A 12,779-nucleotide genomic window follows, 5' to 3' on the forward strand; every position below is an offset into this window, starting at 1 on the left:
GGAGCAGGGATTAGAACCCATGACCTTCTGACTCCCAGGCCCATGTCATGCTGCTTCCCCACACCCCTGCAACTTCCTCCCACTCTGCCTCTTCCGAGATGGTCCAAAACCTAGTGGGTAGCGCACGGAGTCAGAAGGACCTGGGTTCTAATCCCGACTCCGCCACTTGTCTGCTGTGTTACCTTGTGCAAGTCACTTCACTTCTCCGTGCCTCCCTCCTCTGTAAAACGGGGAGTAAGACTGTGAGCCTTGGGTGGGACAGGGACTGGGTCCAACCCCATTATCTCGTGTCCGCCCCAGCGCTTAGAACGGTGCCCGGGACATATTAAGCGCTTAACAAATGCCGTAGTAATAATAAAAATTAGAGGCGGTAGCAACTACGGGGGGCTGAGCGCTGCCTCCAGTCCGACCTGGCCTCCAACCCCGACTCTCCTCGGTGTCCCCTTCTTGTTGCAAATCGTCTCCCTCTCCTTCCTTTTGTCCCCCTCTCTCCCACCCCCATCTCTCTTCTGCCCCCCAAAAATGGGGTCGGAAAGGACTTCAGTTCTCCAGGAGGAGGAAACTGCGCCCCGAAAGGGGAGTCCGGGAAAGAGGGGAGGGGAGGGCAGGGAGCCTCCCTTCTTAAAGGACACCGCTCTTCTCCCTTTAATTAAACACACAGTTTATTTTGTGTAGACTAATTTGGCAGCAAAATGCTGCTTTGAATTTTTACCCCCCCTCTGGCTAAAGGCAGAAGAGCATCTCTGAAACATGTTGGAAGTAAGTGTCTGTGTGTGTGTCTCTGTGTGTGTGATCTGCCTCGACTTTCTCAGCCCCTCCTTTTGTTCGGAGCTTAAGTGGGGGATCGTTCCCAGAAGAAAACTCCCCGCTAGGGTCCGGGGAATAAGGGGGGGGGGGTCGGGTATCACCCTCCCTTCCCTTCCCCCCCGGCCCCAGACTTAAACGGAATAAACAAACAAAGCAACAATGCGGGAAAGGAAAATACAAGCCAGCCCTGTAGCAATTGTTTCGCAAACGGATTGAAAGTCACAGGAAAACGTCTCCCCCCCTCCCCGGAATAGCCTCATTCTGGAGGGGTAGATTAGACTGACCATGCGGCCCCAGTGGGCAGGACGAGGGGGGCGGGATAGACAGGGACCCCCTTCCCCACCCCCCAAAAAAGGGGCTCCCTGTGCCTTCCTGGGTCACACCGATTCCATGGGGGGCTCCTGATTGCTAATTGACCCTCTCCCCCCAACGACTAAATGGCTAAAATAATTAAGGCGACCGAATATCTATGCAGCGGGGCTTTCGAACCAATTATTAGGGAGAGTGGGGGGCATAGCAGCCCCCCCAGGGCTACCTCGCCACATCCCCCGCGCCCTCTCTTTTCCCGGGAAAGGCGAATTCCACCTGGTAATGTCACCTGGTTCCCACCACATCTTTTCGGGGGTGTGTCGGGATTTCTCCTTAAACAGAATCTCTGCAGCCAAGTAAGTGGAAAGCGACACCTCAAAACCATCCTTTGGCGGGATGGGAATTCTGGGGCGTGGGATTGGTTTCTCCAGACACCACAATACTTCCTAAAGCGGATTCCTGCTAGGAATCACCTACCAAGTGGAACGCCTTTTTTCCCCCCTCTCCCCTATCGATTGGCTCCTAGGAGGTAGTTTCCCGCTAATTATTGTCCCATTTCCTGGCGTTGTCATCTCTCAGGCACCAAGTTGTTCCCCAAATGAGCCTGGAAGTCCAGACAATTAGCACAGAGGGGAAAATGGGATTCAGATTAGTTTTAACACTTTGACAGGTGAATGTAAAAATCACCGTTTACCTTCTGCGGCTCCCAGCGCATCTCTCCCTCCCCTCTATCTCCATCCTCATCCTCTGACCCCACCCGGGATTCGGTTGGTTGGTCGGCTTTTCCTGAGAGTTGGTTTCATCCAGACAGGGTTTGGGGAAAATTATCTTTTCTATCTGATTGCCTTCCGATCGTCTGTCTGGGGTACAGGGTTGACGTCCCCCTGCATTTCTGGGGGCGAAGCTTGCTTTTTAAAATATCCGAAGATTGAAAAAACTGCACACCGACACCCAAGCACGACCTCACGGGATGTGCTTACTAAAAAATTAAAAATGTCATTGGAGTTCCTTCCCAACTTTTTAGGATCGATTTCCAACTAGGATGGTTTGCTTTTGGGTTTTCCCTCTAAAACGTAAAATCATCAGCTATTCAAAACGCATGAAATAATCCCCCCCTCTCCTCGACCCTCTCTATCCTTTTCTTCTTTCCCCTAGCTGTGATTTTTTTTTTTTTTACAGTGGAACTACTGTACATTCGTGTCCTTTCAAATATCCCAATTTTCCCGGGATGTTATTTTCGACTCACGACCTATCCCCTTGCATCCCCCACGCATGGGACTATCAGAGAGAGTGGGTCCTCTTGGTACCGCAGCTTTGGTAACCAGGGGGAGGTTGTGTACCTTGTTACACAACCACTGACAGCTTTGAATCGGTTGTTTTTCCTTGACAACCACTGATACTTTTGAATGGGTTGGTTTTTCTTGGCGGCGAGCCTGTCATCTTTCTCTGCCCTTACCTATAATGGAGCAAAAAATTCTGAATCCGGGGAAAGCATTTCTAAAATTTTCAGTTCAAGGTGGGAGACGGACCTCAGTCGATGACTGCCTTGCTGAATTTTGGGGAGGAGAACCCCAGCTACCCTTCTTTCCTCCGTCTTCGTAACCAAATTCATTTCACGTGTCCCCTCCACACAATGCACTCCCTGTCCCCCAAACCGTAAACAATAATAATAATAACAGTACCAGGAACAATCAACTAAAACCAACTTTCGATCCAAGCTTAGGTCAAAACCCAGTCCTTTCCCCAAATTTGTGGCAGGGGTGGAGTGGGTTCGCCTTTCCCGGGAACGGAGAGATGTGTCGGGGTAACCTTAGAGAGAGAGGCTTCCTCCCACTCCCCCTAAAATCACGCTCTTTGCTCCTCGAAATCAAGGAGCACCTTGGGTTGGGAAAGGAAACTGTCGGCGCCTTACGGAGACTCATCGCTCCCCTCTATTCTCTCGTTTGTGCTGTGTATATGCAAACATACATTCACAAGTAGAGTTGTTTGTCGGAAAAAAAAAAACCAACCCAACAACCCACCAGGCTTCTTAAACCCTTTCCATGCCTCCTGGAGATAGAAAACTGAAGGCGGGAGCGTTCTGTTATCACGTTCAACTTCTCCCCTTGGCTTCAGTGTTCCTTCCAACTCTCTTAACGCCCCCACCCCCGACACCCCATTTCCGACAGGGGCATGAGACTTCACTGCCCTACTAGAAATGAGGGGGAAAAAATTTCCCAAACGAGGCACCAACACTCTCTCCTCTGTTTTTCCAGCCTCCATCCGTTCCGTTCTCCCTATCCCTTGCAGAGGGATTTGGGTCTGGTTACATTTTCTCCTTCAATCCCGACTCCTCCCCTTCTCCGACTCCCCTCCTCCTCCTGGATTCCCCCTTTCCAGAGCGTCTATCAATGTGGTGTCAATCAGAGCGGCGGCTTTGCTTTCATCTCCCCCCACCCCCAACCCACCCACTCCCTCTCTTGGGGAGGAGGGAGGGAGGGAGATGCTAAAGTTACATCGCAGAAACAGACTCCACTTCTTCCACTTCACACAAGTCAAGCGGGGACCCCCTCTGCAGGAGCAGCAAAGCAGGTCCTTTCCCCTCTCCCTCTCCCACGTTGCCTCTTTCCTTGGACACACACACAAGGTCTCGTCCTACAGGCTAAGGGGGGAAAAAAATCTCAATCGCCACCTCCTCCCCTCCTCTCCCTTCCTCCCTCCCTCCCCCCTCAAAGCCGGCAGCCTAGAGAGGAGGAGGAGGAGGAGGAGGAGGAGGGGGAAGGGGAAGAGGAGGAGGGCCTAGGAGGGACTGTGGGTCTCTTTTCTGCTCCGAGGAGAAGAAGGAGGAGGAAGAAGGGAAGGTGAAGGAGAAGGGGGAGGGGGGCGAAGGGAGAGGAGGAGGAAAAGAGGAGGAGGGGGGGTGGAAAAGGAGGAGGAGGGAGAGGAGGAAGGGGGGAGGAGAAGGAGCCGCTCACCTGAGAAGGGCGAAGAGCACGAGGCAGTCGGCGCTCCCGGAGATCCCAGGTTGGCCGGGAATTTGGCTTTTTCCCTCCCCCCCCTTCCCCGTCCCAGCTGAGCCTCGGGAGCCTCGAGGCAGGTCCGGACCCCGCGCTTCATTCATTCATTCATTCATTCAATAGTATTTACTGAGCGCTTCCTATGTGCAGAGCACTGGACTAAGCGCTTGGAATGGACAATTCGGGAACAGATAAGAGACCATCCCTGCTTGGAAGCCGGGGCCCCTCGGGCCCGGGAACAAAGGACGGCGCTCGGAGGGGGAGATTTGGAGAGAGGTCCCTCTCTGCGCCCTGGACCTTTCTCGCCTCGCTCTTTCGGGGGCTGGGAAAGAAGCTCTCCTCCTTTCGGCTCCTTTGGGCCCGCCGGTCTCCGAGGCACCGGAGGAGGGAAAAGCCAACTTTATTCTCGCCCAACTTTTCTCTCCTCTTTCCCTCCCTCGGCCCCCTCCTCCCCCAGACTCAAACGCGCCCTGGGATAGACACCCGCGGAGAGGGGAAGACGCAGCGAGCTCCAGGGAATTGGAAGTTATTTCTTTTCTTCTTTTTCTTCTTCTGGTTTTGGGTTTTTTTTAAAAAAAATTGTGGTTATTTTTCCTTCTCCTCCAGGAAGTGGAGGCTGCCCTCCCCTCTCCCGTCTCCTCCTGCCGCTTCGGGTCCTGGGGGACCCCGCCGAAGGCCGGAGCCTTTGGGATTCCGTCCCGGGGAATTCCGCAGGAAGATAAGGATTTGGGCGCTTCGACCTCGACCCTGCGGCCGTGCCCCCCGCCCCTTCTGCAGACCTCGCCGACCCCCCTCCGGGCCCCCCTGGATCGCCCCCCGGCCCTCCCTCCACCCCAGGACCCCCGAGGGCCGGAGGATTTGGGGGCCACCGCTTCCCAGCCCGGTGCCTCTCCGGGAAGGGGAGAGGAGAGGAGAGGAGGGGTCGGGAAGGGGAAGAGGACAGGACCGCCGGGAGAGGCCGAGATGCCCCAGCTGTCCGGGGGCGTCGGCGGCGGCGGGGGGTCCGGGGGAGCCGGGGGGCCCGGGGGCTCCGGAGGGGACCCGGAGCTCTGCGCCACCGACGAGATGATCCCCTTCAAGGACGAGGGCGACCCGCAGAAGGAGAAGATCTTCGCCGAGATCAGCCACCCCGAGGAGGAAGGGGACCTGGCCGACATCAAGTCCTCGTTGGTCAACGAGTCCGAAATCGCCCCCGCCGGCAACGGCCACGAGGTGAGCCTGGGGGGGTGGGGGGCGGGGGGCTCCATCCCCAAATCCTGGGCACCCACAGGGCCTCCAGGACCGCTTGGGACCAACGAGGACGGACTTCGACTGGGGCTCCGTCGGGGGAGTCAGAGGTCGTGGGGTCTCAACAAGCTCGGCCACTTAGCTGAGTGACCTTGGGCCGGTCACTTCACTTCTCTAGGCCTCAGTTACCTCATCTCTAAAATGGGGAGCCCCACGTGGGACAACCTGATTACCTTGTATCTACCCCAGTGCTTAGAACAGTGCTTGGCACACGGCGCTTAACAAATACCATCATCGTCACCTGGAAAAATGGGGGTTAAAAAGCAGCGGGGCTCAGTGGAAAGACCACGGGCTTGGGACTCAGAGGTCGTGGGGTCTCATCCCGGCTCGGCTACTTATCAGCTGGGTGACCTTAGGCCGGTCACTTCCCTTCTCTGGGCCTCAGTTACCTCATCTCTGAAATGGGGATTGAAACCGTGATCCCCACGTGGGACAACTTGATTACTTTGTATCAACCCCAGTGCTTAGAACAGTGCTTTGCACATAGTAAGCGCTTTTAACAAATACCATCATCGTCATCTGGAAAAATGGGGATTAAAAAGCAGCGGGGCTCGGTGGAAAGACCACGGGCTTGGGAGTCAGAGGTCGTGGGGTCTCATCCCGGCTCGACCTCTCTCTCCTCTACTGGGTGACCTTGGGCCGGTCATTTCACTTCTCTGGGCCTCAGTTACCTCATCTCTAAAATGGGGTTTAAGACTGTGAGCCCCACGTGGGACAACCTGATCGCCTTGTATCAACCCCAGTGCTTAGAACAGTGCTTTGCACATAGTAAGCGCTTAACAAATACCATAATAGTAATAATTATTATTATTAGTGGAAAGACCACGGTCTTGGGAGTCAGAGGTCGTGGGGTCTAATCCCGGGTCTGCCATTTATCAGCTGTGTGACCGTGGGCCGTTCACTTCACTTCTCTGGGCCTCAGTTACCTCATCTGGAAAAATGTGAGCCCCACGTGGGACAATCTGATTACCTCGTATCCGCCCCCGTGCTTAGAACCGTGCTCAGCACGTAGTAAGCGTTTAACAAATGCCATCATTAGTCTTATTCAAGCGCTTAGTATAGCGCTCTGCGAATAGTAAGCGCTCAATAAATACGATTGAATGAATCGAATGAACTTTGCTTCAGCGCTTAGAAAAGGGCTTGGCACATAGTAAGCGCTCAGCAAATGCCATTATTATTATTAGCCCAAATTTAGCTTCCCAAGAAGCCACCCCAAGGAGAGCTGAGCCCTGCCCTGGAGGGGTTGGGTTTTTTGTTTGTTGGGTTTTTTTCCCCGAAACGTTGGAAGGGTTTTTTGTTTTTTCCCCCCCGCGGAGATGGGACCTGGAATTGCTCTGGAATGACCCCCCCAAGTTTGTGGTCCGGAGCGGATCCCCCGCGTCTTCGCGCTCCCGGAGGGAAGTTGCGGGAGGGACAACCGTTCCGCCGCGCTCCCAGCCTCGGCCCGGGGCGGGAGGGGACGGGACCGGGCCCGGGCCCGACAGGACAGGGCGGGACAGGAGGCGAGGAGGAGAGGAGGGGACAGGGGAGAGGAAGAGGGGAAGAGGAGAAGAGAGGACAGGAGAGGAGAGAAGAAGAGGAGGAGAGAAGAGGACAGGAGAGGAGGGAGGAGAGAAGTGCCACTGGGAGGTGAGGAGAGGCCAGGAGAGAGGCCAGGAGAGAAGAGGAGAGGAAGAGGTGAGGAAAGGAGAGGGCTGGACAGGAGAGGAGAGGGAAGAGGAGAGGAGAGAAGAGGAGGGGGAGATGAGAGGAGAGCAGTGCCCCCAGGAGAGGAGAGGACAGGAGAGTAGCGCCGGGAAGGGAAGAGGAAAGGTGGGAGAGGAGAAGAAGAGAAGAGTGCCCTGGAGAGAAGTGCTCTGGGGAGAGGAGTGGAAAGGAGAGGAGCGCAGGGAAGGGGAGAGGGAAAGGAGGGGAGGAGAGTGTCAAGGAGTGGGAGAAAGGGAGAGGAAGACCCAGGAGCCTGGAGGAAAGGTGGTTGGGGGCGGTGGGGGATGAGGAGGAGCTGGGAAGACCCTGGCCGGGAGGTGGCGGGGAGAGACCCTGCCACCCCTGGCCCTGCGGGGGGCTCGAGCTCACCGGACTAGCTGCCCCCACCCCACCCCTGGCCCCCAACCCCCGGACAGCTGGGGTGCGGGAGGGCACCGCCGCCATCCAGTATGGCAGCAGCCTGGCCCAGTGGCTGGAGCACGGGCCTGGGAGTCAGGAGTCAGTCTGGCTTCTAATCCCCGCTCTGCCACGTGTCTGTTGTGTGACCTTGGGCAAGTCGTTTCACTTATCTGGGCCTCAGTTACCTCCTCTGGAAAATGGGGACGGAGACTGAGAGCCCTACGTGGGATAGAGGCTGGACCGGACCCAATTTGCTTGTATCCACCCTACTGCCTAGTACAGCGCCTGGCACATAATAGGCACTTAATGTATGCTATAATTATTATTATTACTATCCAAGCCGAAGCCCGAGCGAAGAGGCGTGTGCTCGAGCCGAGAACGCTCTGCACACGGTAAGCGCTCAATATTTACAATTGAATGAATGAATGAATGAGACCATGGGGAGAGAGTAGGGCGAGTGCTCGGCCATCTCTGCAACCCGTCCGGGAACCCCACAGAAGTCTGAAGAGTTTTCATTTCTTGTTTAAGTTCTCAAACCTCCTGGCCCATCTACAGGACCTTTCCCCTCCTTACACGTCTCCATTTCCCTAGGGGACAGGAGCACAAGAACCTCCTAACCTCTCTTCCTCCTATACCTCCTCTTCTCCCTCTTCACTTTCCTCAGACTGTCCCTTTCTTGATCTCCAGTCTTTCCACTCCTCCAGCCTCCCCCAAGTTTCCCAATCCTCCAACCTTCCCTGGTCTTTCCTCCTTTAGACTTCCCACTTTTAGCCTTCCTTCTTCTCTCCTCTACCCTCTCACTCAGCCTCCTCCTTCAGCCTTTCCCCTATTGTCCCCTTAAGCCTCCCACATTTCTCCCCTCCTCCAGCTTTCCCTCATCTTCCCTCCTCCAACCAGCCCCCTCCTTCAACCTGACCTCTTCCAAACCTCCAGGCCTCCTGAAGTTTCCACTGGAAGAGGAGGGCGAGTGGTTCTAGAGGGGTCGGGACTGTCAGGTGGCCAGAGGCGGGCGTGGGTGGGTAACCCATCGACTTGCACGTGGTTACTCCTGCTGGATCGTGGCTACTATAAGTCCTGTGACTTCCCCTTCAAGTAACCTTTAGCAGATACCTGGAGATGACACCGGAAATCTCTGTTAACCACAGAGGAAGGTGACTTTTTTTTATTTCCCTTTCACATACACAAACAGTAGATGGGGAAAAGATGAAAATGCGGTAGTTTGGCTTTAGTCTGAGGAAGACGGCCAAATTACTCCTTTTATTGCCTCTAAGATGGCCTTCCTGAAGAGTCTCGCGGAGGGAGGCGGGTGCCGGGGTCTCTTCCAGGCTTGCTTAGTTTAGCTTGCATTTACAGACCAACATGATGACGTTTCAGGGGCCCTCAGAGAGCCCAGTTTTAGTCAGGATCGAGGCGGATGGGATTGGAGAGAGCATCCAGGGCAATCAACTTTATTCCATTCAGAATCATCGGATGACACTGGACAACAACAGCAAGGTCAGAGTTTAGGGCACAACTGTCTGTCCTAATTGGCAGCTATATATTTTTTTCCTCTGGAAAAAGAAGCAAAAACCTGCAAGTGATCATTTGTCGGCTTCAGTGCTTGAAAATGGGCATGTTACTGAATGTGAAGGAAAGTTTCTGTTCACCTCTTTTAATGACTGCTTCTTCAATTCTTCCTTCTCCTTTCCCCTCTCTCCTCCTTTTTCTCCCTTTTTGTCTTCTACTTAAAAACAAAAACAGTCAAAATAACTTAAGCCCTTATGTTAAATGCTTCCTTAGCAGGAGAGTGAAATGCACTTTGAAAAAGCTTAACAGTACATTTTCTCACTGGGTCTGTTAGAAGTCAGAGCTCCCCATAGGCAGGGAAGGCATTTACCAACTCTCCCAAGCGCTTATTACAGTGCTCTGCGCACACGGTGAATACCTTTGATTGACTGATTTTAATAATCATGACTACATGTTATAATGTATTTGTCTTTCCTTTCGGGGGTGGATTCCACGGGATTAGGTGGCCAGACAAGGACAAACGTCCCAAGAATCATACCATGACAAGGCCAGGGAACATTCTGACGAAGGTAAGGGTCAAATGTATTTTTCTATCTGTGATGTTTCACATCTGCTTATCCTGGATAATAATAAAAACTGTGGTATTTGTTGAGTGCTTACTACATGCTAGGCCGTGTACTAAGCACTGGGGTAGATTCAAGCAAAGAGAGTTAAAGACCCTACACTTACTGTATTATTATATATGTTTAGTTGCATTTATATCCGTGATGCTGCTTTGAAATTTGGAAGAGTGTGCTGCCATAGGGTTTATTAGACTAGATAATAAAGGGAAAATTATTTCCAAGCTATCTTATGTTCTCCTGGCTACGTGACTGCAAATGAAAGGCTAGATGGAGTTTTGAAGCTTTGGCCTGTGTGTTTCAGCTTTCCTCTGTTGTCATTTATTGAGAAAACTGTATCAATGATGTGGATACATATGTTATGCGTATACATTTTATATATATAGTGCTATATGCGTAACATTTTGATTTTATACCATCACTTTCAAAATGGTCTGGAACTGAACAGGTTGGGGTTATAGATATTTTTTCAACACCTCTGTAGATTCATGACAAGCCATAACAGATTTTCTCTTTTGCTTTGAAAGCAGAATTGCCACTTCTGAGCCAATGCTGTAGTTTTTGATGAATCTATTTATGTCTGGTTTTTCTGCAGAAAGTGAAAGGACAGTCAATGTGTTCAGAAACTAAATTTATCTTAGAAAAGTTTTTCCAGACCAATCTCCTAATTCTGTAATAGTCAAGTGTTGACAATTCAGCATCCCCCCCCCCCCCCCGCCCCTCTTTTCGATTTCAATTGCAAATGTGTTCAGTTGAAGGGACAACCCCTTGTGGGTTAAATGAGTTCCATCAGGTGGTAGGGTTTTCTTACACACCCCTCTGAATTTCTGTTCTCAACTGGTTTCCCTTGGCAAGAGCCAAATGGTTTTTTCTTATGCAGAATGCAATATGACAGTCAGAGAAGGAATTGACTTTAGCTGCCTTTTATGAGGAAATAAAATCCATATACTGTATTGGCCTTCCACATATCCTTTGTTTGCCATTCTGTAGGATTTGCACATCAAAATTAAACCCCTTAGAGGAGATCTTTGAGTTTGCAGTCTGTTGCTAGTACTTGACAAGCATAGCTTTTCCAGTCAGTTCTTGATTTCTCTTGCTTTAATTTAGTCATCTAGAAGGTTAAGTGGACTATTACCTATCCAAGTTAAAGTAATATATTGTTTTCTGACTTGACTTTAAAATTCTCTGTATGTGGGGGAAGTTTTTACCTTTAAGCCGATACAGCAGCCAAGTTATCAGTACTGAACTATTAAGTGGGGTAAATAGAATCTAGTCTAGGGACCTCAGAAGGCGGTTTAGGTAAATTATTTATTTACCTTTTTGGCTTCCTGGAGATCATATATAATTGAGCATTTACAGAACAATCACCCCAGTTAAAATATTTTATAAATTGTCTTTTCACTTCAGCCAATACACCGGGTTAAGCAAAACAAAATTAACATAAAGAAGGAGATAAGTGCAACATTTATTGTTTGTTTTTTCTTTTTAGGAAAACATCCAGATGGAGGTTTATACAACAAGGGCCCATCTTACTCTGGTTATTCTGGGTATATAATGATGCCAAATATGAATAACGACCCGTACATGTCAAATGGATCTCTTTCTCCACCCATCCCTAGAACAGTAAGTAAGGTATTTTTGCTCCAGCTGACTTTTCTGACTCCAGTTTGCTCAAGAAAATGATCTTAATATATGTTAAGTAGCTCTTGCTAAAATGTTGCTGTCTTTTAGGAAGCCTGACTTGATTATTTTGAGATCAGGGGAGGATGTGTTGAAGATTCAGGTGGAGCTATAATATTGTTTGTGTAGATGGAACACCACATGTGTAAAGCTGAACTTTCTGTGCATCGTGCTATATGAGATCGATACACTGGGGCAATTAATGGTTATGCATTCTAATTAAGTTTTATATAAGGAGGGAAAATTATTTTTTAAATGAACTAATAGATTGTGCATTTTAATGCCTGGAAGATTAAATCGAAAACTGTGTTTCTGGATTATATACGTAATTAGACCAAGTTAGATCACATTTAAGCTTCTGTAGACCCTCCAGGAATAATGCATCATTATATTTGATATATCTGACACAGCTTAACTTCCTGCTACTGCCTTATGTGAAATGGATACATTATCTCTTAATTTCATTTTGAATGACTCAGAAAAAAGCACAAAGATTATTCTAAAAATGAAACAGTTGTTGATATCTGCTTGGGATACTGTAGGATCAGGTGGAGTTGTTATTTTCAAGCTTTAAAAGTCCGACAATGGTGAGCAATAAAAATCATCCAGTTTCCTGTTTCAATTGCATGGGGGGAGTGGGTATTATTTTTTTTCAATTTGGTGATGTAATAATCTTCTGAATTCAGGCTCTTTACTGATAGTGTTAGAATGCTAATTCATATTTTCAGAAGTGTAAGAAAAATAATTGTTCCATTAGCAAATGAGAAATACAAGGCTGGAAGAATCTTCAGAGATCATTAAACCATAAGCAGGGTGTTGCCCAGACAAATTATTGCTGCTCTTGGTCATCAAAAAGTGTTTCTAACTGTTAGATTGCATTTTTAAGACTGTTTGGGATTTAGGGAGATCTGAAACTTTACTTAATTAATTGATAGACCAAATATGTTCAGATACTTCTTTATAAATACTTTCACCTAGAAATTTTGTGTCCACAAGAGTGCTAAGAATAATTGTACTTTGAACGAGGAGTTTCTGGGATGATGGTAAAGATTATAAAATTATATTTTTTCAAGTTGTCACCTGATACAACATATCTGAATTTAAAAAATTGCATAGCTGTTTATCTACATTTGGGGACAATTTTTGTTTGATCTAGTTGCATGTTTGCATAAATCCAAGTAGGTACATCATCTGTCCAGGAGTAGAGAAATGCTGGAGTTCTTATCTAATAGAAAATTATGGGATGTGTTAAATATGTCACTTCAGAAAAGGAATGAAATGACTATATGTTGTGGCATAGTCTCTATTTCGATGTTTTAGAATAGACTTAGAAATATGCAACTGAACTTCCTCTGGGCAAACCAAACAGCTTTCTCACTAAGAGGGAGACTCCTGAAAAAGGCGTAGCCAGAGTTATGACATTTCATTTTTAGGCTTTTAATTAGAAGTAGTCAAACTCTATTAGATT

The 12,779-nt window shown here is 49.5% G+C and overlaps 1 protein-coding gene across 2 annotated transcripts in view; it reads left to right on the top strand.

Annotated features, from left to right (window-relative positions):
• The first annotated feature begins 5,124 nt into the window (after positions 1-5,124).
• LEF1 (lymphoid enhancer binding factor 1) overlaps positions 5,125-12,779 on the top strand; it is a 136,535-nt gene continuing 128,880 nt past the window's right edge. The window contains exons 1-3 of one of the 2 annotated variants that reach the window (XM_029077047.1): positions 5,125-5,324; positions 9,514-9,580; positions 11,121-11,254. In XM_029077047.1, the coding sequence (XP_028932880.1) occupies positions 5,178-5,324; positions 9,514-9,580; positions 11,121-11,254 (348 nt within the window). In that variant the 5' untranslated portion in view covers positions 5,125-5,177. Of the gene's footprint in view, positions 5,325-8,741; positions 9,000-9,513; positions 9,581-11,120; positions 11,255-12,779 lie in introns of those variants that run through there. The other variant, XM_029077048.2, reaches the window with a different exon arrangement.

The sequence above is a fragment of the Ornithorhynchus anatinus genome, chromosome 12 (genome assembly GCF_004115215.2).
Source record: "Ornithorhynchus anatinus isolate Pmale09 chromosome 12, mOrnAna1.pri.v4, whole genome shotgun sequence".
In the NCBI taxonomy this organism is placed as follows: Eukaryota; Metazoa; Chordata; class Mammalia; order Monotremata; family Ornithorhynchidae; genus Ornithorhynchus; species Ornithorhynchus anatinus.